At 61.1% G+C, this 26,265-nt stretch overlaps 1 protein-coding gene across 1 annotated transcript in view; it reads right to left on the reverse strand.

The window, feature by feature from the left end:
- The window catches only part of MACF1 (microtubule actin crosslinking factor 1), a 141,900-nt gene extending 120,970 nt beyond the window's left edge, over positions 1-20,930 (reverse strand). Inside the window, 1 exon segment of the mRNA XM_051638175.1 lies at positions 20,711-20,930. Coding sequence (XP_051494135.1) covers positions 20,711-20,930 — 220 coding nt within the window.
- Between the last annotated feature and the right edge of the window lie 5,335 nt (positions 20,931-26,265).

The raw sequence follows: 26,265 nt of genomic DNA on the forward strand, positions 1-26,265 counted from the left end.
CGAGCACACCACCAGGTCTACAGGAATGTGACAACCCAACTGGGCCTGTCCAAGGAGACCGACTCAGATGGGTCGGGCAGAGCCAAGAGGAGGACCGCAAAGCCTCAAGAAATGACAAAATGGCCCAAAAGTAACCACTGTCCTTCACAGCTCCAGCAGGGAGGTCTGTTTGCCCTGATCCCACAGCTCCTACAAGAAGGAGCAGCTGATGTCCCCAGGGCACGAGCACAGAGCTCCAGACTCCTCTCCTTGGTGGGGTTTGCTTTTTGATGCCCTAGATTCAGCACCTCTCCCTAGGGTGTCCATAGCCATCAGCACAGCCAGCCCAGCTGCCCCCAGCAGACGGGTTGCCTCCCCTCCACATGTCCCTCAAAGTGACCTGAGACCCCCCTCTCCCACAACAGAGATCCTAGCAGATGCTCACACCCAGCCGGTGGCTTTGCCGAGCCAGGTGCACGCGATGCCATCCTAGACATGTCTCATTCAGACCCTCTCCAACACCACCCAGGCTTCTGAACCCTCCCTCTCAGCGGGAAGCCAAGCATGTCATGCCGAAGAGGTGGCAAGGCTGATGTCACCACTTCTTTCCCAGAATTTTAACCTCCATCCAGCCTCCCCGGATGACTGGCGAGGCCATCGTGTTTTTGCTGACACAGCGGTTCAGGCATTAGTTCATCTCTCCCCACTTCTCAGAAGCCTCCCCGGTTTGTCACCCCCCTCCGAGGATGCTGGCAGCGAGCCACACCACGCTTGCTCATTAAACGGTGCCATAAAGCTCCTTGCCATGCAACCCAGACTCTGGGAAAGTACCGAACCTAACTGAGCTGGCATCAGCTCGGTGGCATCACCCAGCAAGGAGAGAGCAGGGGATGGGGACAATCTGCACATTAGAAGACAGCCAGCCAAGCAGGGAGGACAGCTCTGGGCACAAGGGAGGAGGTGAAGCTGGTGCTGGAGGTGAGGAGGATGGGGACGTACAGAGGGAAGAAGGGCAAAGGTCTCCTGGCAGAAAATACTCCTGCTTTTTGGGAGCAAGCAGCACTGTCCCAGCTCGGGGTGCAGGGGAAGGCTTGTTCGCACACCCACGTGCAAGAGGACACACACATCTGCACGCTTTCCCAGAGGCCTGTGCTGACATGGTGAGGTGGCATCTTTCCCAGGTTAGGGGAGGAGGAGGAAGGTGATGCCATCTCCGAGTCCCTCCCTGCCCCTCTGGCCGCGGGGACATCACAGCACACCTCCAGAGCCACCATCTCTGCGGCTGGGTAAACACCCGCTCCGCGATTCCCAGCACGCCCCACCAGCACCTCGGCAGAGAGGGAGCCATGCAAAACCCAAAGAAAAGACACAAACCACCAAAGTCCCACCACAAGATCTGTTGGGAGCCCCAGCAGAGCCCTGTGCCAGAGATCAGCCCAAGCCCTGGCCGCATCCTGCATCCACTCTTGCTGCCTGCATGAGCACCACTAAACACCTCAAATCCTATAAAAACTCCCCAAACGAAGTCCCAGGCTCCAGCCCCTCTTGGAGGAGGAGGTCAGCTGGGGTCCTGAGCTGCACCCCAGCACAGCTGAGCCCCGGGGACCTGCAGGGAGCTGGCTCAGACCGCACAGCCACGACAGCCGGGTTGGCAACAGCAGCTCAAGGCCAAGCTCTGCCCTTCCCACAGCAGCAGCTTAGGGAGCAGGAAAGTCGGGGGCGGAGGGATCGCAGGCATCAAAACTCCTTTTCTACCAGCTAACAAAAGGCCCGGTGTCTCCGCAGAGAGGCTTGTTATTCCAACGCCAAGCAAAGGCTGCTTGGCAGCGGGAGAAATGGGAAAACGTTAGGCTAGTGGGAACTGGCTGCGCTTTGTTCGGGGCGCGCTCGGGCACTCTGTTTGCACAGGCCCCACGCAGCAGCTCCGATGTGAGCGGGGGCAGCAGGGCTGGGATCCCCCCCAGGGTACAGACACGCCAACAGCCCCGGCTTCAGACCCCCTCCCTGCAAATGGTGAAGCCAAAAAGCAAGAGGAGAGGCAAGGGGAGCTTGCAGCCCAGGTGCTCAGCCCTACAGCCCAAGCGTGCACCCCAAGATGCTTTTAGGAAGCCGTGTTCTCCATGTTTGCTGCCTTCACCCCCACCAGTTGTGTCCCATAAAGCAGCCCAAGGGGTGCCCAGCCTCACCACGCTGCAAACACGAGGAGAGCTGGTGGAGCTGCCACCCCCAGCCTGCTTGGGGCAGGAGATGGGCAAAGCCCCGTCTTAGAAACAGAGGCTGAAGAGAAGCAAGCAACCGATTCTCTTGTTTTCCCCTGCAAATGGAGGGCAGGAAGGCAACCTTGAGCTCTGATCTCATTAGATGTCCCAAAATAAGCAGTGTGAAACCTGATTAGCACCGTGCAGGAGGTGGGTGGAAAGGAGGCAGCCTGCTCCACCAGCCAGCCCCAGCACCCTTTGACCCAAGATGCGGGGGTCCTGGCACTCCAAGGAAAGCAAGGGCAGGGGAGCAGGGCACCCAGATCTCCCTCCCCATGGCATCTGCCCCCTGCCCAGGATCTGGATGTGGTCCTGGTCTTCCCATGCTCACTTGCTCAGAGCATGAACACTCCTGGGATCATGTTCAGGGGGTTTGCTCATGGTTGTGCTGTGCTCTGAAGTGATGCTTCATCCCAGGTGCTGCCGCCAGCTCCGGGCCAGCCTTGGCGTGCAGCAGCAGAGAGGAATTCAGGATGAAAAAAATACCCAACCAACAACAAACCAAAGAGGGGAATGCAGGAGCCTGAAGCCTCTGTTCCCTAGAGACCCACTCTCCCACTGAGAAACTTAATTCCCATTAAAAAATAATTAAATAATCCAGTAGCTAACACTACTCTGCCTGCCTTGTTCAAGCACCAGATCTGCTGGATCCCACCAGCCTGGCCCAAGCCCAGTGGATGCATTAGGAGGGTTCAAGCTAGACCTTATGGAGTAAAAACCACCTCTGGCACGGCAAGGCCATGGTGGGAGAGCTGCAAATCATCAGGGCCCACAAGTCCCCCCCAGCTGGCTGAGCTCCCCAGGGAACACCTCGTGTGGGGTGGCAATGCTGGCGGAGAAGCACACACCCTTCCCTGGGAGAAACGAGCCGCATTCTCCTCCCTGCCCATTAGGAGACAGGGCTGGGAGAGCTAAATGCTGGAGGCACCGAAACCCACTGGGGCCTCCACCCGCAGTGGCCAGGGCAGATGGTGGCCCCGGATCTCTTATCACTCCTGGCCACCTTGGGGAGCGTCAGCCGGGCGCTCCTCGGGGATCCCGTCACATGATGGGAGGAAAGCAAACAGTGACAGCACACGAGGACAAACCGTGGCCCTGCTCTGGCACCAGCCCCACCACACACACCAGGGCAGATGCTGCTCCTGCCTCCCACCCCAATCCCCGCCCCCAAAGGACTTTACATCCGAAAAAAAAATAATAAACTCCTCTTTTTTGAACAGCAGAAGCCCAGCAGAACCGGGCACACGGATGCTGCGGGAACAAGCACGGAACCACTCGCAGCTGCCTGGCCAAGGGGAAAATCTGAGCCCAATTCCCCTGGGGAAAACACAGGGCAGCGACAAGGTCAGATGAAACCGGGAGATTAGCCGGCACGCACGGGAGAAGGCCCAGAAGATGCTGGATTTTATCCTGCTGCCAAGTAAACAATGAACTCCTCATTAAGTGAAAGCTGCCATCCTCCTGCCACTGGTAAAATTAACCCAGCAATAAATTTGTAAGCAAATGGGTTTCCTGAGCCCAGCCCAAGGCTCTTGTCACCTCGGGGTTGTGACAGTGGGAAACCTGAGATGGAAACTGAGTGGAAAGGCTGAGTGACCAGAAACCCACTGGGGCAGGGTCTCCATCTCCTTTGGATGAAGGATGGAGAGGGGGATCCAGCAGGGCTACCCAGCCCTATCCCAGCTGGGTGGGTACAGGGGATCAGGATGTTCTCCAAGGCCTTTGCCTGGACCCAGCAGGGCTGACAGGGATGGATGCTGGCACCGTGCCGGGGGTCAGGGGCACACAGACATTTACATATGAAACGCTTCCAGCTCCAATATCTGCTGCTGCCTCCACCTCCCTGGGGAGATGAACAGAGATGGGGAGGGGGTGGGGAAGAGGGGAAAATAAACCTCTCCAGCGATAAAACCTTCCTCTCCTCCAGCTTTGTCCAGCCCCACAGCTCAAGAGCAGCCTGGCTGGGGCTGCCTTCCGTGCCAAAATGCCAAACCACCACAGCAAGACGCGTGGCACAGCCACTGCCACGTCAGGGTGTGGAGGGGGAAACAGCCAACCAAAACCACCTCTTCTGCTCTCAAATGCCACAGGAAAGCAGCCCAGTGATGTAGAAGCGTTGGCTGTGACATATCAAAGTGTCATCTCGCTCCCCCGAGCATCCCCTGCCCTTTTCCTGCCTCCCCTGCCCACACCACAGTTTCCTGTCTCCTGCCTGCACCAATTCCTGAGCCAAAGCCTGGGGCTGTGCTGACAGCCAGCAAGCTGGAATCACTCTGGCTAGAGGCAGCAAAACAGACCAAAAACTGCAGATTTGGTTTCTTGGGGACTCATCACTTGGGTTTCCACATTCCACGAGAGTGCAGAAAGTGCCATGAGTGCTGGGATGCAGGAGCCAGCACAGGCAGCACTCCCGGCAGGGTTCTGGGCAGCACCTGGAGCAGGGAAGGCTGCCAGATCAGCTCCTGCAACCAGTCACCTTGTAAACACCATTAATAATGTCATTCTGTCTCCCCAGCACCTTGTTCTCGCTGGCAGGAGGGGAATTTGCTGAGCTGCAGCTGGAGAAGGGGCCCAAAACTCTGGGCTTTAGCAGCAGCTCCATAATGTGGCAGGGGGGTCGTTGGAACCCAAGCCCAGCACCCATCCATGCTCCAGCTGCTGAGGGGGTGCAGACAGGGGGACAAGTGGCCACGGGACAAAGCCAGCCACCAGCACAGCACACGGTGACTCGAGGCTCCTTTTACATTGATTCCCAGCACCAGCTGCAACGAGGCTCAGGAAAAATTTATGATGGACATCACGCCAGCATAAGAAAGTGAATTATATTCCTCCCGGACGCGATAACTCAGGGCAGCTGTCAGGCTCTGAGCTGCGGGATTAACCCTTCATGTCAGCAGCACGGGAGGGTGGGGAGGCTGCCAGCCCGACTGGTGACAACTCCCTTGGCTCCCTGCTAAATTAAACATTGAATTGATTCACCTTTGTTATCCAGTGGGATCAGCTGGTGAAGCCCAGCCGTGCCGAGGCCGGGCTGTAAAAAGGGGCAAGTCAAAAGGAGCGTTATTAACTGACAGGCGCTGGAATCCCGGGTGCCTTCTGCTTTCCTCTCTGCCTTCCTCCCAGCAGCCAAATCCCAACTGCAGCCAGTTGGGAGTCCCAGAGCAAAAAGCTCCTCTGACAGCAGGGAGGGGAAAAAGAAAAAAAAAGAAAGAAAGGAAGGGGGGATAAAGCACGGGAAGCTGCAGCCAGAGCACCAGGGAAACCGAGCTGCTCTCCTGCTGCCCCTGCACCCCGGGCTGGCTGCTGGCGGCAGCGGGGACAAGGGCTGCCGGCATCCAACCACCTGCCAGGGGCCGGCCCAGCACGATCGGGTGTCGGGGCCGGCCCTCTGGGGACAGCAGGAGGGGGCAGAGCATCGGGGAGAAGGTTTGTAAAGAAAAGGGATGAAAAAACCCCAAAGCACCGACCCGCAGCCGGGTGCCACCGAGCACCCGTGGCTGGCGGGGCGCACACCACGGACAGGGGGACATAGGAAGGGGTGAACCCCCTGTCCGGAGCCAGATCAGCACCTGATCCATGGGAGCAGAAGACAGCTCCTCTCCTTGTTAGCAGGACTTTGAGCTCAATTTCTTTTCCAGTTGTTATTTGCAAAGCAGTTCCCCTGCCTGCCTGACTTACGGGGCTGGGTCAGCTGCTGCCCCAGCCCTCGCTTTGTGCCCAGACACACGGCTGGAAATCCAAATAAAAGACAAAAGAGGGAAGTGAAGCGGAGCCATGGAAGCACCACCCCTCTGGCTGCCTCCCTGGGAAGCCAGCGACTCCTCCATGTCCCGGTGGGACTCAATCTGCCTTGATCAGTGATCAATGACAGATGGTGAGACTGCCGGAGCCCTCGGAGGAGCAGCTCAGCCTCCCTCCGTGCCGCACCACCGCGGTGGGTCAGAAATACCTTTCAAGGTGCCAAGTCCATCCAGGAACCTCTTGTACTTCTCCAAGTTCATTTTCCAGCCGAATCCACCCTGGTCCTCAGCTGGGTGGCATTGGGGCACCCACGAGCTGCAGCCACTGTCACCGTTTCGCCGCCGTCGCCCTTTGACCACTGTGAGCCCGGCCCTGGTGTTTCCTTATTTGATGAAGTGTATGAAAACCTCCCCTGGCCGAGGCCACCCCCCTTTTTTGCAAATGAGCTGAGCACTACCAGCAAGTGCTCCAGCATCCCTTACCCCCCTCCTCCACGCCGGAGGTTTTAGGGATTGTGTGTCCCAGGGGTATTTCCAGCAAGGAGAATGTTGGAGGGAACTGGGAGGGGGAAGGAAAAAAATCCAGCAGGCTTTAAGACTTGCAGGCAGAGGACAGGGAAAACGCAGCCAGTGGGCAGAACACAGTCCTTGTGGGAAATGCTACTCTGGTGACTATGACACCAGCCTACCAGCTTGGGAGACACCATCAGAAAATTCCCATAATGTGCTGGGAAAAAGACCTGGCAGCAGGTGGGGGCAGGTCCCTCCTGCCTTTGTCCCCCACTCACCCCATGCTCACCCTGCAGCAGCAGCGAGGTGCTCAGAAAGCCAAAAGGGAGATTTACTCTTTTTAAAGGAATTGCTGGCAGCAGGAATCAGCCTGGTGTGATCCATGGGGATCCAAGCACCCACCCCACTCATCACTGCAAGACCAATGTCCACTGGGCACATCCCAGGACTTCTGTCAAATCAAATAATACAGAATAAGATCAGCAGGAGCGGTGTTGAAACGTGCTGGTCATGATGATGGATCACGTTTTCCCTGGATCAACCCACTGCACCTCCAGAAAGATCCCAGTAGATTGAGCAAGACCCACCACACCGTGCAGGATCTGCCCGCCCAGGCTTCGGCACAGCCGGCACCTCCCGGCAGAGCCGTCCTGGAACACCCACATGGAGCTTGAGCTTGGTTGGAGGGTGACGAGAGCAACCAGAGTCAGGATGCGCTGGAGGAGCCAAATCACCTCCCAGAAACCAGGGACGGCAGCTCCCTGCATCTCACCAGGGCAAAGAGATTCCCTTCACCCGCAGGTGCTGGCACAAGAATCCCTGGTTCCTTCCCCACGTGCTGGAGGAGCAGATCCTCCCATCCCCGACGCAAGGAGCAGCCCATGGCAACGTGTTACCCACCAAAACACAAATACAGCAAGTTTGCTGATCCAAGTGATCCCTGAGGGGAACACAGGGCCCTGCTCCTCCACAGCTCTGCGGACAGACGGACACTTCCCTGGGGACAAACAGACACTGGGGTATCACTTTCCTTCAGGAGCAGAACAAACCCCACAGGCCAGTTGCTACTTGTGCCCCTGACAGCTGCCTGCCCAGGAGCCAAAACCACTCCAGGAGCTCCAAGGGGGAACCAGGGGCAGGTGCCCCCCCTGTGCTCCAATTACACCAGATCCCTCTGCATCCCTCACCAGGCTCTGGTGAGATGGAGGTGACACCCCAGAGGACCCACTGCCACCAAAGGCTGCTGCCCAAGCCCTGAGGGACACATGGATCCGCAGCACCCAGAGGAGGCACCCATTCATCCCAGAGAGGGAGTCAATCCCATCACCAGCCATGTGGAACGCTGTCAAGGATTTGGGATGGGAGCAGGATCAGCCCTCCCCACCAGTGCTCTGCAGCACGACTGCCACCCCGGCATCCCGGGGCAGATCCTGCAGGCATCCCCCTGAGCCTGCTGGGAGAGCCGGGAGCAGAACGAAGTTGTTGTGAGAAGCCAAGTTGTCACCACTCAAAATAGCACAATGGAATTTTCCTGCAAAGAAAAGAAAAAAAAGGGGAAAAAAAAAAAGAAAAAGAAACAACAACCCTGCTTCTTGCTGACAAAGGGGCTGCGAGAAGGAAGTGAGGACCAGCCTGGTAGAGGGGGTGTGAGGACACCATCTCCTGCCCCTCCATCATCCCATGCCAGGATGCTACTGAACAACAAAGCAGGTCAGTGGGAAGGCACCCCAACACCCACCAGCCCCCCCAAGCCCCTCAGTGATGGGGAGAAGGGTCCTTTCTTCCTCCCAGCTCAAGGGAGTGAAGGGGAAGCAGCTCTGCTACCACCAGACCCCATCCACAAGCATCCCAGCTCCCTCTCCCCGCTGGGAATGGGGACGCCAGGAATTCCCAGTGCAGGGAGGATGGCTCCAGCTGGCTCCATCAGCACAGCAGGGCTGGGAGGATCTGGGGGGAGCCTCCAGCTCCTGGGACAGCCGAGGAATCTCAGCATCTCCCAGCCCAGCAACTGCCCTCCCAGCAGGAACGTGAAACATCCCAAACAGCCACAGAGGATGAAATATCTCCACGTGCAGCGTCTGGAGCTGCCTGCAATTAACCCCCCCGTGCCACTGGGGGGGTGGGAAGTGGGGAGGGTTTGCTCCCAAAGTTGGGGGACAGCAGGGGACCACCCTGCCCTTTCCCAGGGCAGAGGCTGTTCACCATGCCAAGGACACTGGCAGAGTCCAGGCATAGATGTGTGACCCACAAGCAAACCAGGGATGTGGGATGCATTGATTTTAGGAAAGTTTCACCACTCCATGAGCCCCCACACCAGCTGTCCCCAGCAGCACTCGTAGGGAGCCCCATTTCAACTGGTGCTCAAACCAGGGGGGTGGTGCAGGGGCTGCTAATTAATGCTAACAAGCTGGTGGGGTGGCTGCTGGCAGCACGAGCAGCGCGACACCGCCAGCCTGACCCCGCTCCTCACGGAAAAGAGCTGCTCCCACTGGATAGTTTTACCAGGATGGCTCTTGTAGCAAAACTGCCCAAGGTCAAGGCGAACCTCCCTGCCATGGGAGCCCTTGTATACAGTTTCCTGCAGGGAAAAAATAAGCTGCTGCCAAAAGCACTTCTGAAAGGCCACCACGGACCTGAGGAGTGATTAATAAAAACCAAGAGAGAAGCTGCACCCTTATTTGACACAACCAAAAGTCAGCACAAACATCCTGCTGAGATGCAGCTCCATGGCTGTACAGGAGCAGGGCAGCTGGCTGGGAGGCAGCAAAGGCAGAGCAAGGGCTTAGGAGCAGAATGGGATCAGGATGGGGCAGAGCCGGCTCTGGCCCCAGTCGTGCCAGGACTGTTCTCAACTCGATCCAGGGGTCTTGGCAGAGCTCAAGAGCAGAGGCTGGGAGAGGAGAAGATTTATGCAGGTGCTGCAGAGGTGCAAAATAGAGCACCCATCACCTGTGGGAGGCTGGCAAAGCTTCCCTGGCATTGGTGAAATATCCTGGGCAGGGAGAGCAAGAGGCTGCTGCAGGCAGACAGACACAGCCCCAGCAGCAGGCTTGGGCTCACCGGAGGGAAACCAGGTCAAACAGGAAATGAAAAATGGAAATGCAGCATGTCATGGACAGGGAAACAACAGAAAAATGTGGCCGTGTCCTGGCCAGGCAGCTGCCCTGAGCTCACTGGTCCAGATCACTGATGGACGGGGGGGCACAGAGGGGCTGTGAGGCCACGGCAGAACCAGGCACCAACACGGGATGCTCCTTGCAAGCTGACTTGTCTTCCCACTGCCAGCACCAATGGATCCAGGCAGAGCCTCCTCTGACAGGGCCAGAGGGAGCCCTGGCCCATCCTGCCAGGATCAGTATCCCACTTCTTGCCCAAAATCTCCCAAACCACCTTGTCCAACAGCCCTCCCCACTTCCCCCCTTCCAGGAATCACTGGGCTTATCTGACCTGGTGCCAGGGCACACATCTCAGATCACATCCCAGGACTTGTTTTGCCATGTCCACAGCCAGACACACACCAAATCCCATCACCCAGTCTCCCAGTCCTGCCACACACCTCATCCTCAGGAAGCTGATGCTGGAGGATCCCCCTTCCCAGCCCCCAAGCCGGGTGGGATCCATCCAAACACACAAAAACCCACGACATGAGCTTGGAATTGAAACTTCCCGACTTATTAACACAAGTATCATCCATGATTTGCCAAAGTTGCTGTGGGGGATCTCCTCAGCAGTCCCCCTCTCCAAGCTAGGGGCTGTTTGAACACCTCCAAACCCTGGCAGTGGGCCCAGCCCCTCCTCCAGACAAGGGCTGTGCTGAGATGTTAAATCTGGGGCTTCCAGTAGCCTCGAGAAAAAGCATCTGGAAGGAGAAAGGGAAGCTGGAGGCCTGCATCCAGCAGGGATCAGAGTCATGGAATAGTTTGAGTTGGAAGGGACCTTCAAGATCATCCAGTTCCAACCCCCCTGCACGGGCAGGGACACTTCCCACTAGATCAGGTTGCTCAGAGCCCCATCTTGGCTGCCTGGGATGCAGGACAGGGGCTGCCCGGGCACGGGACCACACTGCTGGCCAGGCCAGTACCAACAGGCAACTGGAAACAGCCACCAGGAAGCCACTTTGCTCCCTGTGCTGGAAAGACCAGCACCCTGCCTCCACCCCTGCTCTCTCAGCACCACCCAGCAGCAGCTCCGCGGGTTCCCACCCCACCCGCAGACTCCGAAGGGTGGGAAAGGTGTGAGCAACCGGTCGGGGTGCGGAGAGGAGCCGGTTTCTATCCTCTACCCACTGAAAGGGGCTCCAAACCACCGTGCTGGGCAGGGGGGCAGGTCGTGGGGGGCAGCGGCCACCACCAGCCCCAGGAATTTGGGGTCCCACCGCAGCCCCGCTCATGGCGCTGCCATCCCCGTCCCACCACACCCACCGCTGCACCGCCCCACCCCGCGGGCAGGGATTGCCTCATCTGCCCTGGAAAACTCCACTGGCATTGCCAGGATGCATCCATGGTGCTAAGCTTCCCAAGGCAGGGATGCACTGGGTATGGCTGAGCAGCACAGAGGAGTAGGGAAGGGCTGGATTTGAGCTCGGGGAGAGCTGGTCCCACCTCGATGAGGACACACTGCTGTCCCCTGTGGTCACTGTGCCCCCCCCCAGGGTGAGCAGAGCCTGCTCCTGGCATCAGCCTGCCCTGCCCACGCTCCCCTGGCACAGGCACACATCAGAGGTTGTTCATGGAAACCATCCCCGGGGAATATTAATGAGAATGTATTCGTGCTCCTTCCTGGAGAAGCGATGGATTCAAACCGACACCGCCCTGGTCACCCCCCTCCAGCCAGAGCTGCCTCAATGCTGTAGGTCAATGGGGGGCAAATCCCACCCTGGATGCCAGCCCTGCTCCCCAGCAGCCACCCAGCTCTGCCTCAGCCTTGGGTGGGACTGAAGCACCCCCGAAACCTTCCTTTCAGGGCTTCCCTGGCTGAAGAGCTGCACTGCTTCCCAGCGCTGCCCAGTGCATCCTCCCAGCTGCCCCAGGCCTGTCCCAGTCTTCATGTTCCAGCCCAGTGCAGGAACCAGCCCAGCCACAGCTCCAGGAAGGACTCCCAGCCCCTCCATGCAGAAGAGATGGAACAAAATGTGCCTTTATCCAGGCAGCCCCAGCACGGAGCAGCTTCTTCACACCCACCTCAACCTCCAGTGCAGCTTCTCCCAGCACAAAGACAGGAGAAACTGGAAACTGAAATCCCTTGCTGCTTCCACAGCCTGATGTAACCATTTTAAGTGCTTACAAAGAGACTTATCACCCTGGCATTCAAGTGCCGCTGTTATGACACTTGAAATTTAAATAAAACCTCTTTTTCAACTTCCCTTTGGGAAGGTTTCATGCCTCTGGCATCAACCGTGGTATGTCCAGAACAGTCTAAACTTAGCTGACAGAAGCGAGACGAGCTTGGAAAGGAGGTTGGCCAGAAACCAGCAGACAGAGGTCAAAGACTCTGGTCTCTCCCTGAAGCATGAACCCGGGAAGGAAAACTTCCCGGTGCCCGCGCCCGGCGCTCGGATCCGCGGCTCCTCCCCGGCACGGGAACCGTGGGAGGAGCCGCGGACCCGAGCGCCGGGCACGGGCACCCCCAGCCTCCCCAGGGGTTTTCCTCTCTGGACCAGAAGCACACGGCAATCAGAAGCAGGAGCTGGCAGCCCCAGGCCTCAGTCCTGGCATCCAGCGGGAATGCTGGCGGGACGGGCAGGGGGAGACAAGCCCAGCCCCGCAGGCAGCGCTGGGTGCTTGGGATGGTGATGACTGCAGCGGGCAGGCAGCAGAGCTGGGCGAGGCGGGGTGGGGTGGATCCTTCTCACCTGAAAAACCACCAGCTTCATTTCCCTGGTGGCCAAAACAAACGGGGAGAAAACAGCACCACGAGTTCAGGCTCCACCTTGGACACCTGGATCCGGCCTCCCCGGGGGCAGCTCAAGGCTCCCGTCACCTTCTCGAGCCTCCCTCGGTCTCTGGTTCCATTCCCATAACCAGGAAAACCAGCAAATTCCATGTGCATCCCAAAAAAAACAGAAAAAAATCAGTGCTAACTGGCCTGATGGCAGAAAGCCTGATGGCTTTCCCAAACCAGGGACTCTGCAGCTCTCAGCCACCCCTCCTCCCAGGGGAGGAAGAGGAAGAAGAGCTTCCTCTCCCCAGCAAAGAGTCACCACTGTGCCACCAGTCCCACCAGCCCTCTCACAGACCACAGAGGCCTCATCCAGCCCACTCAGCACCACCCAGGAATGATGTTTACCCTTGCAGGATGAAATCCCAGTGGCAGTGTGTGCTGCCAGGCCAGCACAGCCATTTGGCTGCAGCAACTGGGCACCCACAGCAAAGGGTCTTCAAGCCCTGAGGGGTCCAGACACCTCTGGGTATATTTTTTACAGCAGAAAACAAGGCAAGTGGGAAAAAAAGAGGAGTTTCTCCACAGATGGGCACAGCCAGGACTACTGCCCACCCCTCCAGTCCCATGAGGAGGGGTCCAACATGCTCTGGTTCATTTACACAAGGGTCCCACACCTCCTCTGCCTACTCCAGGTCTTCTCCAGACCCTGGCTAGATTGTCCCTTCCCCACCAGAGTCAAGTTAGGTGACAAGCCACCCCATGCTGTCCCAGTCCAAACAAGCCAGGCACCACGAAACAAGCAGAGACAGCACCAGGAGTGGGAAAGGGCTTCTGGGCCACCACAGCTCCACGTTTCTACTCCTCATCCCAAAAAAGAGTTAATTATCAAAAAGAAAGGATTTCACTGGGATTGATTAGTTAATGTTTACAGTGCTCTGAACAGGGAAAGGTGACCCGTGCTCTGCTGGGGCCAGCAGTGCTGCCTGCACCCTTGCACTGCCGGGTGTCCCAGGGGCTGCAGCAACGCTCCAGCTTTTCCAAGGGTATGGAGAGCACCAGCATCCCCCCAAAACATGATGGGGAACACAGCACAGGAAGAGAGAGCTGCCCTGGGGTGTTGAGCCCCACTCAGCATGTTGTGAACCCATGGGAGGATGGACCAGGGCCTCCCCTCCCACCCAGACTCCTCAGAACAGGGGCTCTGCCATGGGGGGAGTGTCCAGTGGGGTCCCCAAAAGCTCCACTGACACCCCCCACAACACCACGCTCCAGAGCTGAGGCAAGAAGGGCTGGAAGCCACCCACCACAGCCCAGGGAAACTGGCCCACTGGCTTCCAACTGGGCCAGACTGGTGAAGATCTTGGAGCTGGAGACCTTCCAGGTGCCAAGACTCAGTTTGGAACAGCACAACCCACAGGGAGCTTTGCCCCCACACTCCCAGCTTGGCCACGCAGCACTGGAGCCTCCCAAATCCCTCCCCATTGAGCCCCAACCCCTTGCTCAACCACCCCCTCGGGCCTGTACCTGCCAGCAGCACCCACGGGTGCCCCCGCAGCACCCACGCCAGCTCCCAGTGCTGATGCAAACCTCCTCCTCCTCCTCCATCAGGCCTGGGAGCAGGAGCACCCCGGCACGCAGCAGGCCCTGTGCAGACAGCTCAGCTCTCCCCTGCCTAAGGTGGGTGGTTTTGAACCAGAAAGAAATCACGGGGCTCTGCCAGTTGATTCAACCCCTGCTCATAGGGAAGGGTGGGATTTGCAGCTCCCTGCACCAGCTCCGGGACCCTTCTCATTCCACCCATCTCCTCACCTCCAGACCTGCCCTGGCTTGCTCGATGGCAGAGGCCTGGCTGCTCAAATTGGGATTTTTTTAGGTTATTTTTTTTCCTCTTAGGAACAGAAGAGACACCTTTGCAATCCTGGCGCCAAGTGTCCTCCTCGCCCTCCGACGGCGCAAGCTGGTGCCAGCGGTGCCAGGTCCTGGATCCAGCAGGTCTGGAGTGGCCACCACGAGCTGGACACCAACCCCACAGGTCTCCTCACATGGCTCAGCCCCCAAGCAGTCACATTTTAGTGAAATTTTTTGCAGGATTAAGAGGGGGAGGGGACAAGCCAGTGGAAAACTTGTTCCGGACAGGAAAAACCAAACCGTTTAGAGGAGCTGCAATAGGGGGGAAGCAGGGACAACACATCCAGCTGGGAGCCCAGCAACCAACACTGGAGGCTCCCACAGCACCAGTGGGACATCCCAGGAACGGTGGGGAGCTGGGAAGGGGTCAAAGGTGAAGAAAAGCTTTTATACAGCATAAACACTCATTTCCCCCACAGCACAAACAAGAACACCTCCCAGCAGGGTATTTCCAAGCTTTCCACCATAACCCTGGGTGGAAATTCAGCACTCCCTAAGCAGCCCCAGTGCTTCTCCGGCTGGACCAGCACGGACAGACATTGCAATTTCATTTTCTTTTTTGGAACAAAGCAAACCCAATGCAAACAACAGCTCTTCCCAGGCCAGCTGCTGGCACCCGCTGCACCGTTTCCTCCGCGTCTCCACGCCGAACCCAACGACATCAAAGAGGCTTTTTTTTTATTAATAAAAGTTTGTCAAGTACTTGGACGAGCCCGAGTCACGTTATCCAGCGCCTTTCCAAGGCGCTCAGAGAGGTTTTTTATTCCCTGCTCCCCATGAAAGCAGAGCGAGGCCGCGGGTTTCTCCCACCTCTGGGAGGTTTGAGTGGCACCCCCTGAATCGGGGAGGCAGGGAATCCATTATTCCCTTTTCTCCACAGACAGAAAGGAAAAGGAAACGGGCGTCGGGAGCTCCTGGTTCCTCCAGGCTCGACCATCCGCGTTTTAAAAGAGACTTGGCTGCTAAACTTACGAAACGGAGCACTAGGAGCCTGTTGGGGCTGAAATCTGGGCTCCGAGACAAGTCTATCTCTGCAGCAAGGAGGAAAAGAAAAAAGAGAAGAAGAATGGAAAGACACGCAAGACCCGGAGATGAGGCACTGCCATCAAAACTGCACACTCACTGTCGGTACCGGCACCGGCCCCTCAGCCCCGCTGCGGGTCAGGCAGGTGGAGCCCAGCCCTGTGGGGGGCTACGGGGGCACTGGCACAGCCCGAGTGGGGACAGGGGGGTCCCCCAAGCACCTGGTGCCACCCCAGGGTAACGGCAGAGGGGGATGGATGTTGCGGAGCGCCGGGCAGTGAGGTGGGGCGCTGGGATGCTGGGCATCCCGCACAGCGACACGAGGACCACCAGAAGGCTCATACAGGGACCTCCCAAAAATCCCAGGCAGGGGATGCAGGGACCGTGGGAAGCCTGCGTAGGGGACACCGAGCCCCCGAGCATCCCACAGAGGGGGCACAGGGACCCCAGAACGCCGGGAACACCGTGCAGGGACACTGAGCCCCCAGATATCCCACGCAGGGGACACCAGAGCCACTCATCCCCTGGGCAACCCACGCAAGGGACACCACGGCTCCAGACACCCCACACAGGGAACACGAGGGCCCCGGGTACCCCATGCAGGGGACGCAGGGACCCCCGAAACACCACGCAGGGAACACCAGGGCCTCAGACACCCCACACAGGGGACAGGGGGACCCCAGGCGTCCCACACTGGGAACACCGGGGACACCCGGACCTCGGGCCCCTCACGCCGGGATGCTCACTCCAACCACCTCGCCCAAGCAGAGGACAAAGAAATCCCCAGAGCCCCGACCGTGGCCACCGGGACGGCACCGGCTGAGTCCCCCGCAGGGCGGCTCCCACCGTGCTCCAGGCCCCAGAACGTGCCCCACAGGTCGCGGTACCTTTGTAACGCTCCAGCACGTCCTCGTAGGCCTGAACGAACTCCTTCTCCTGGCTGAGGTTGGCCGGGAGCAGCCCCGGTACGTAGCCGGCCATGGCGGCCCTTTGTGGCGGCCCCGGAGCTGCTGCCGGCGCGGCGGGCAGGGCCGCTCTGCGCCAGGGCCGCTTCCGCCCGCGCCGCCGCCCGCCCGCGCCACGCCCCCCGCGCCGGACACGCCCCTCGCCACGCCCACCGAGCCCGGACACGCCCCTCGCCGCCAGCCCCCGCCTACCCCCGCCGGCCACTCCTCTCCGGCCACGCCCCTTCGCAAATTTCCCCGCCCATCCCTCAAGCAAGGCCACGCCCATCGTGGGGATACGCCCCCCTCCACCTGCCACGCCCATTCAGAGTTGCTCCGCCCTGCGCGGCCGAGGCCCCGCCCCCTGTACCGGCCCCGGCTCCTCCGCGACCCCTGGTGGCGGCGGGGGGAACAGCCCCGGAGGGAGGGCGGGGACACCGGGAGGGGACACCGGGAGGGGACACCGGGAGGGGACACGGCCCAGGCGGGGCCGCTCGTGACGCCGGCGCCTCCCAGAGCTCTCCAGTGGCAACCAGTGCCCTCTAGTGCATCCCAGTGCATCCCAGTGCATCCCCGAGAGCCCAGAGCGCTACATCCCAGGGCATCCGAATGAGCCCCGAGTGCCCAGTGCAGCCCAGTGCAGCCCAGTGCATTCCAGTGAGCACGGAGTGCCCCATCCCAGCACATCTCAGTGGGGGCTTCGGGGTAGGGGGGAGACCCCAGCAAGGGGCCAGGGGCAAATCCAATGGGGAGACGGGGACACAGCCAAACCTGCCCACCCCTCATATCCATCAGAGCCCCCCCCCCCCCGCAGCCCCCCCAAACCCGGCCCTCCCGGTGATCCGGGAGGCAGCAGAGCAAGAGCAGTCGGTATGGGGACACCAGGGTGCCTGTCCCCAGGCCAGGGGACACCCCAGCCCCTCAACATGTCCCCCACCTCGCTCAGTCCCCAGGACCCCCCTCCCTGTGACCTCAGGCCGGGCCCAGCCCCCCCGCCCCATTCCGGGGCAAATCCCGGCCTTGTTTGGCCCCTGCAAGATGTTGCTTTTTTCCCCTCTGGCTGCGCCGTTCCCATGGCAACCGCAGGGCCAGGCTCTGCCAGCCCGATAACCATGGCAACGAGAAAAGCCCCATCCTGCTCAGCCCAGACACCCCGTCTCCCATCGTCACCCAGGGTCCCCCCAAACCCCACGGGGGTGCTGGGGGGGCTGCACCCCACATCCCTCTGGGACACAGGGAGGGGTCGCCAGCAGCAACCACCACCCCCCTCCTGCAGCCCCCGGCCTGGGGGGGCTCACCCGGCTTGGGCAGCATCTCCCCTTCACCCTGGGTGCCTTAATTAGGAAAATTAATTAATATCACCCTGTCCCTGGCCGTGTCTCTGCGGGGAGGAGGGTGGAAACCCACGGTGGCCTCGTGGCGAGGCCTTTGTGCCGAGGCAGGGCAGCCATCCCGGGGCCAGGGATGGAGCACAGAACACGGAGCCCTTTGGAGCTGCCTGTGCTCCCAACATCCATTTGACCCCGAAAAATTCATTCCCGGAACTGGGGTGATTGGCACTGGCTGGCTGGACCTGGCCAGTTCCTCCTTGGGAAAGCAGAGAGCGGCTCCAAACCGGCCCCGGCCTCTCCAGCGGGTGGGTTCTCCCTCTTTCCGGCAGCAGAGAATCGGGAGGTTTGTTCCCACGTCCCCGCGGACCGGAGCCGTGTCCCTGCGCTCAGCCAGGGCTGCCCTGCCAGCGCCCCGGGGGACGCTGCCGGGTGACAAAGGACTCCCGGGAGCCTTTTGAAAGGCTCCAAGCACAGCGGAATGTCCCGCGACCCCTCTCCTCTCACCCTGCACCTTCACCCCTCACACCCCTTGTCGTCGTTCCCCCCCCCGCCCCAACCCCGGCACCCAGCACCCCCAGCAGAGCGGGATCCCCCCCTCGCAGGGTCAAGCACAGATTTAAGATGAAAAGAGCTTTTTCTTCCCAAAGCACCAGCCCCCCCTTCCCCTCGCCCGCCACCGTCCCCTTCTGCCAAGCTGCTGGAGCGGGACCGAGCCACGCGGGGCCAAGGGCGGGACTCTGACCCCCCCCCCATCCCGCTCCTCCTCTCCCTCCTTGCAGGGAGATGGCAGCAAAGCAAGGAACGGCTCCAGGAGGGGGGACTGGAAGAGGGAGCAGCGTGTCCCAGCCCCCCCCCCCCCCTCCATGGCACCGGCACCTCCTGCACAGTCCTCACTGCCACGTCCCCTCCCTGGGCACAGCCACATCCTTCTGTCCTTGGCTGTGACGGCCAGAAGGGATGCAGAGACCCCACGGATAAGGAGGAGGAAAAGCAGCCCAGGTCTGTGTGTGTCCCCAGAGGTGCCAACACTCCTGCAAAACCCACGGCCCAGCGAAACGTCCAGGCTCTGTCCCAGCCGTTGGGCTGGGTCCCCTGTGCCTGTCCCAGGGGTCCCAGGCAGCTGAGCCTCGTCCCCCTGCCCAGGCACAGCAAGAGGTGGCATCTCGAGGCACATCCTGTCACCATCCCCGGTCCCCAGCCTGGTCCCCAGCCCCACGGCCAGGAGGGACACGGGGGTGGCCGGCGCTGCAGACACTCCCACTGAATAATGCAAGGATCTGAACTGATGTTTCAGCTCTTTTTCAAACCTGGTGACACGAAACTGTCTCCAAACTCTTTCTTCCCAGCTCAGCACCGTCTAACTGCACCTCCTGAGTTATTTTTTAATGGGGAATCTGCAGGAGATGGGATTTTGTGACATCCCCCTGCCTTTCATCACAGGCTGGATCCAGCTGGCGTCATGACAAGCTCTTGGCATCCCCGGGGCAAGCAGGGAGAAACACAGGGAAAAGACTGTGCCAGGACAGGATCTGGGGCACAGAAGGGTGCTCAGCACCCAGCAGGATGGGGCTTTCATGGGAAGCAGAGGTGGAGCTGGTCCATGACGGGCTCGGGAGTGCAGGTGCCATCCCGCTGAGACTCTGGCATCCCAGCCACCCCCCAGCTCAGTGGTGCCGCTGTTAGGAGCAGCGCCGGCCCCACCCAGCACTTTTGCCTCCCCCAGCCCCAACCAGCACGTTTTGAAGAACATCATTTGAATCAACTGGTTCTTCCTGCCCACAGAAGCCCGGGAGCTGCGATGGCACAACCTGCCCCAGCGGCACCGCGGCCAGAGCTGCACAGACTGCAGCAGGCAGGGGGGCAAGCAGGGGGGTAGGCAGGGGGGCAAGCAGGGGGGGCAGGCAGGGGAGGCAGGCAGGGAGGCAGGCAGGGAGGCAGGCAGGGGCATAGGCAGGGGGGCAGGCAGGGGGGGGAGGCAGGCAGCATCCCCCTTTGCTCCTGCCCTGCTGGGATCTGCCCATGTGCCAGGAGTGCAGACACGTGAAGCCCCCCACTCCCCAGTGCTCCCAGTCCAAGGCCCCACCATGTGTAAAGCCCAGCACTGGGGTTACTTGCCAGTCTACTGGGGGCTGGTGGGGGCTGGCAGGGCAGAGCAGGTACCTCAGCAGCTTGTTGCCCCATGGATGCCTCCACCAGTGAGATGAAAGAGGGGCCCAGGGGGTTCCCTTGGGGCAGCATCTGGGAACAGCCCAGCCAGGGCTCAGTGGGAGCCCCTCAGTGTGGCCCCAAATCCCCATTTGCTCCAGCAGGAGCAGATCAAAGGCCCCTGGGGCACAGGGAGAGGGAGCCAGACCTCAGCTGCCACAGATCAAAGCCCTCAATGGCCATTTGTCCCAGGTGAAGAAGCAAATCCTGGCTCCAGTGCCCTGGGCCACCACTTTGAGAGAAGCTCCTCCATCCTCTCTCCATCCTCCCTCCCTGCAGCCCCAGAGCCAGGTCCCCACCAGCTTCATCAACCAGCACTTGGAGGAGCCATCAGCCACGGTGGGTCCATCCCTGTCTTTGTCTCTCCTTCCCATCCCAGTCCCTTCCCCCGGGGTGTGACAGCAGCCAGTGGGCTGCCACAAGTGAGGGGACATGCAGGGTGGTGTCCCCTTCATGACACAACAGCACAGGGACCCCAAAGTGTCCCCATGGCCACAGTGATGGGGCTGTCAATGGGCACCACAGAGAAGGAGCAGCCTGAGCTCCATCAGTCCGAGCAGGAATCACAAACCTCACAGGGCAAATTCCTCCCCGGAGTCTGGCCAAGGGCATGGTTCCACCAAGGAGCCATTTAATCCTTAATTAAGCATTTTAATGTCACCCAACCCGAGCATTGAGGTGCCCAGTCATCCCTTAACACCAGCGTGCCGAGGGGATGAGCCACCTGCCCTGCCTGGCCGGGACAAAGCCATCACAGAGCCCAGCCACCACCCTCGGCCACCAAAGGCCACATCCATCCCTTCCCTCCCCATCCCATCCATCCCCAGCATCCCTGAGGAGCAGCAGGGGACAGAGCTATCCCCGAGACCACCTCAGCCATCGCGGGAGGGATCCTGAGGAGCCTCGGGGGGACCCACCGGGCGCTGCCTTACCTGCCACTCTGACGACAGCCCTCTCGGCCGGGTCCAGCACCGAGTCCTGGCTCTTCCTCTTCCTCTGCTCATGGAGGGGTAAATTCCAGGGCAAGGTGTCCCCGGGGGGGCAGGGGGAGAGGCTGCCCGAGCGCTCGCTGCGGTACGACCGCTCGCTGCGGCAGGACCGCTCGCTCCGGCAGGACCGCTCGCTGAGGGTCTCCTCGTCGGAGGACGACATGGCCCAGGGCGAGGGCAGGAGGGCGGGCAGGACGTCCCCGCGGGCAGCTGCCTGCGGAAGGAGCAAAGGGCGTGTGAGGCCGGGCTGCCAGCCCCGCTCCCCTCCGCCACGGGCACTGGGGGGGGGGAGGATGGAGAAAAGGCCCGTCCCACCACGGATGTCCCTGCCCTTCTGCCTGTGCCCGAGCATCCTCTTGGGTGAGGTGAATCAGCCCTCCCAGAGCTCCAAACCGCTGCCTCAGTTTCCTCTTTGCTGGTCTGATGGCTGGGGGCTCCTGGGGACGCTGGCACGGCCACCCCTCCTCCAGCACAGCTCAGCACCGGCATCCCCAGCACCAACTCACCCCCCACAGAGCAAAGTCCAACCTTTTGGGTTCGGTTCCTTTGTGCTGGGTACAAGAAGAAGCCATCAGATCGGCGCTGCCCTTTGTACCTGCAGGTTTTTCCCAGCCCCTCCCTCTCTGTGAGTGGGAACAGCTTTAAAAATCCTACTAATGGTGGCAGGGGAAAATGGTCGGGCTTTGGGAGCGAGGCAGGGAGCTGTGCCGCGTCCACACGCTGGGCAAATAAGCACCTTGCGTGAGACATATTTAAAATAATTCTCATTGTGTCCTCTAGCTCGTCCGGGGAAAATGCACATGAAACGACTGGGGCTCCTACAACCGACGCGCCGCGGCAGGAGCCGCCTCCATCGCGCGGAGCTTTTCCTTATTATCGGCATTTAATCAGCAAAAACAGGAACAAAGAGACCCAAAAAAAAAACCATGGAAAGGAAAGGAGAAAGGATTCCATGAGTCATTCACCCCCCAGCGAAAAGCTGCAAAAAACGAAGCGCGGCCCAAACCCGCACCCCCCCTCCCCCCCCCGCCAGCCCCGATGCCCGCACCGAGGGGCTCAGCCCGCGCCCTGGTTTTTGGGGGAACGGCGGGTGTGGGGCTGGGGGGGTTGGGGGGGCTGCGGGTGCAGGGAGGGGGCTCGGTGCCCAGGGAGAGGCAGGGCCGGGTGCTTGTGGGGCTGCGGGGGCTGGAGCCCGGGTTTGCTGCCTGGGGGTGCAGCAGGTGCGGGAGGCAGCGGGGGGCGGGCAGGGCTCTGCGGGAGCACACGGGGCTGGCTCGGCCCCCCCTCCGGTCCTGCCCTCCGCCCCCAGCCCGGCCGGCATCCCCCGGTGCCCGCAGCCCCAGCCCGGGCTGCTGCCCCCTTTTCCACTCCATCTCCATCCCCACCCGCCGCCTTTCTCCGCTCCAGCCCGCGCCATCCCCGCTCCATCCCCCGCTCATCTCCCGCCCTTCCCTGCTCCATCCGCCGCCCTTCCCCGGTCCCTCCCCGGTTCGCACCCTGCAGCCCCGGCTCTGCTCACCCCCCGGCGCCGCTCCCGGCCCCCTTCCCGTTCCCGGCTGCTCGGTGCGGGCAGGACGCGGCTCTCCCGGTGCCGCTCCGGGCCCCGCCGTGCGCTCCCGGTACGGCCGCTCCCGGCCCCGCCGCTGCCGCCGCCGCGGCACCTCCCCCGGCCCGGCCCTGCCCACCGGGGCGGCACGGAGCGGCGGGGGGGTCCCGACCGCCTCCCGCCCCGCGCAGCTCCACAGACCGGCCCCGCTGCCCACCCAACCCGGTACCCTCCACCCCGCGTACCGGGGAGACCCGGGGAGGGGTAAAGGGCGCCCGGCCCCGGGCACCCCCCGGGTGTCCCACCGACCCACCCTCGTGCCCCCCAACCTGCCCGGGCTCCCCAGGGCACCCTGATACCTGCCACTTCCCTGGGCTCCCCCTGAACCTTCCCTGCCCCCCTAGCCTGCACTGCCACCCCCCATGGCACAGGGGGGTCTCCCAGACCATCCAGCAGCTTCCTACACCCTGCACAGTCCCCCCTGAGCACCACTTGCCCCCCCTCCTGCCCGGCATCCCCCTCCATCCCATTCCCTGGATCCCTCCCAAGCCCAGGGTTGATGGGTGCTCTTCTAATTAGAGCACCCATCGATTGGGACCAGCAGCTGTGGTGGAAACATGGAGGGGGGGGGAGGAAGGGGAGGCATGAGCGGGGCATGGGGGGGACGTGAGCAGGGATAAGGCATGGAAAAAGCTGGAATGCTGGGCCGGGAATGCCGCGTGCTGCCCAGGGCCTCACCTGTGGGGCCAGGAGACATGCCGGGGCGGGCAGCAGCCGGGGCGCGGGCAGGGACACCAGCAGCAGCCCCGAGGGGTGGCTGAGCCACAGGATGGCCCCGGCCGCCTGGCAGGATTGGAGCAGGATAAACTGCTCCTGCTGACGGCAGATCCAGCCGCTCCAGCCGCTCCGCACCGACGGCGGGACCCAGCGCACGGGGATGTTGTGCCACGGCCCGGGGGCAGCGCGGCCGGGCCCGGCCCGTCGCTCCGGTCCCACCGGGGTCCTGGCACAGCCGGCAGTGCCACGGGCGTTTCTCCTCCGCCAGTTTTCAGATCTCATCCCGACACGTCCTTCTGCTTCCCGGCGGCTCGTTTCCCCGAGTCCCTCCAGCCAGGGAGTGGGGCGCCGTGGAGGGCACGGCGTGGGGTGTGGTGACACGGCTCTTGGACATTCGGGACGTGACTGGGAAGGAGCACGTGTTGCCCTGAAGCCCTGCCCGGCCAGTTCCCGGGATGGGGAGAGCAGCACGGGAGGAAGCACTGGGCCAAAACCTGCCCGGGGTGTGGATGCTCCAGTGGGATGTTTTGAGGCCACAGACGGAGCATCCGAGGCCTCCTGGACACCAGCACCGGCTGGAAACGGGGGCACCGGCCCCCCGGGAGCCCTGGTGATACTGCAGCTGGGCTGGGCTGGCGCTGGGGCACCACGGGCAGAGTAAAGGATAGACTGGAAAATGGTCCCACGGTGTCCCCAGCCCTGGCATCGCATCCCTGCAGCGCCCCGGGCAGGTCTCACATCCCCTGAGCAGCCGAGTGGGTCCGAACCAGACACTGGTGGATGATGCACCAGGGCTGTGGGTCCTGGCACCACGAGGGACACGGAAATCATGGAGAGTTAGGGATGGGGGGGGGGGGGGGGGGTGTCCTTTTCCCACCGGAGCTGGCGGCCTCAGGCACTTTGGAAGGAGGAAAGTGCCCCAAGAGGCAGACGCTGCTCGTGCTGTTCCCAAAGCTCCCGGACGGGTTGGACGGCTCTGCAGGTCGCGGAGGCCCCGCGGGACCAGTCGGGGTGATCCCGGCCCCTGGTGGCACCGGGCGCGGTGTCCCCATCACCCCATCCCACAGCCCCTGGGCTGTGTGTGCCACGGGCTGGGCGCTGGTCGTGCCGTGTCCCCTCAGTGCCACCAACCCGGCTCCTTCCTCCCTCGCGGTGACCTCGGAGCCAACCCTGCCAGTTGGAGCCGGGTTGAACCTCGGAGCAGTGAGGGCGGCTGGGAGAGACGGTGCCTGTTCCAGCCTGCAGGGATTTCCCACCCAGAACACCTTCCCAGAAATCCCTCCTGGCGCCCGGGGGCGTTGGATTATTTGTGCTTGGAATCTGGGTTAAGATCCTGCCTCGTTTTGCCTGCGAGGGGACAGGGAGCCGGGATTTCAGGAGGAAGGAGGCGATTCCTCCCCAAATCACTTCATCTCCCATTCTCGTGCTGTAGGGTGGGATTGTGGGGAGCCCCTTCCCTGTGCACACCCTGTGGTGGGATTGATTGTGGTGACCTCCTCCCTGTGGACATCCTGGGGTGGGATTGTGGGGACCCCCTTCCCTGTGCACACCCTGTGGTGGGATTGTGGGGACCCCCTTCCCTGTGCACACCCTATGGTGGGATTGTGGGGACCCCCTTCCTTGTGGACACCCTGGGGTGGGATTGTGGGGACCCCCTTCCCTGTGCACACCCTATGGTGGGATTGTGGGGACCCCCTTCCCTGTGGACACCCTGTGGTGGGATTGATTGTGGTGACCCCCTCCCTGTGGACATCCTGTGGTGGGATTGATTGTGGTGACCCCCTCCCTGTGGACACCCCCTGAGGAGGGTGCTGAAACCTTGGGGTCCCACTCAGCATCCGTGGGTGCACAGGGAGAGGCTTCCCAGGTGCAAACCACACGGCTGCGCCCCGGGATCCCTCAGGGAAACCTTCCCCCAAACCTGCCTTTTCCCTTGAATTTGATAAATTATTCATCTCCCTGGAGCTGTTTCTTCCCCCCTCCCGAGGCCGGGAGGAGCTGCAGACGCTGCCGGAGGCTCTTGGCTCCTCCAGGGCTGCGGGAGGTGCCCTCGGCTGGGACCTCCCACCCCGGCCCAGCCTCAGCGCCTCCCACCCGGCGGCTTCACCCCGAGCCCCAAAAAACCGACAAAAAACCCCCCCAAAACAGTGAAATATCAACGTGGAGGAATTTGGTTGGGAATCGATCCTGTTCAGGGCTTGGTGCTGAGCCACATTCCACAGCCAAGGATGCTCCAGATCCCTGAGGAAACTTGGGTTGGATGATGGAACCCATTTTGATCGATGCAACTCAGCCTCGGGCTCTTCTCCCAGAGCTGAGAGGGGATTTTCTTCCATCTCTCCATCAATTCGATTGATTTCAGCAGGTTTTTGATTATTTCCCTTATCAGCTGCCATTTCTGACCCAGCTTTTAACTCCACCAGACAACCATTCCCACCTCCAGCCAGCACAATTCCATGGGGGATGGATCCAAAGACCCACTGGAGAAAAACAGGAGCATTGAGACCCACTCCAGTGTTTCCTCCAACGTTGGGGCAGCTCCATCAGATGAGTCACTCTCCACGGATATTTTCTTTCTGCTGAGTCCTTGTTTTCCTCCCCTGACCCCGGCCTCTCTCCCTGGGAAAACATCCCTTCCCTCTCCCAGCCTTTTATTTTTTGCAACCCAGCAATTCCCGGATCACCGGCTCGCGGCGCCGGGCGCTCCCGGGGGATTGGCATCTCCACCAGGATAACAGCTGGTCCAGCCAAGCTGCCACCAGAAGAGTCAGTCGTGGGGTCAACTGCCAGCCCTGGGACTCTGCTGCCAGCCTGTCCCCTCCGTGGTGGGTGATTGTCACCCTTAATTGTCACCCACGGTGTGTCCCACAGGTTTGTCCTCCTGCCCGGCCCTGCTCCCCAAATTTCCATCCTTGGTTGAAGGCCAGGAGCTGATCCCAGGGACACTGTGGCCCAGCTGGGGCTTCCTGCCATGCACAGCTCAGCACTCCCTGGGTGTTGATCCCCACATTCCCAGTTTTTTGGATTTGAAAGCACCAAACCAAATCCCAGGGGATTCTCAGCCCGTTGGGGGCAGGGGGAGCAGCTCCCTGTGTCCCAGAGCCCCTTGGATCTGGATTTGGGGGCTCCCCAGTGCTGCCTCCCCCCAGTCCTGCCTCCCCCCAGTGCCTGCCCC

The sequence above is a fragment of the Apus apus genome, chromosome 21 (assembly GCF_020740795.1).
Source record: "Apus apus isolate bApuApu2 chromosome 21, bApuApu2.pri.cur, whole genome shotgun sequence".
NCBI classification, from domain to species: Eukaryota; Metazoa; Chordata; class Aves; order Apodiformes; family Apodidae; genus Apus; species Apus apus.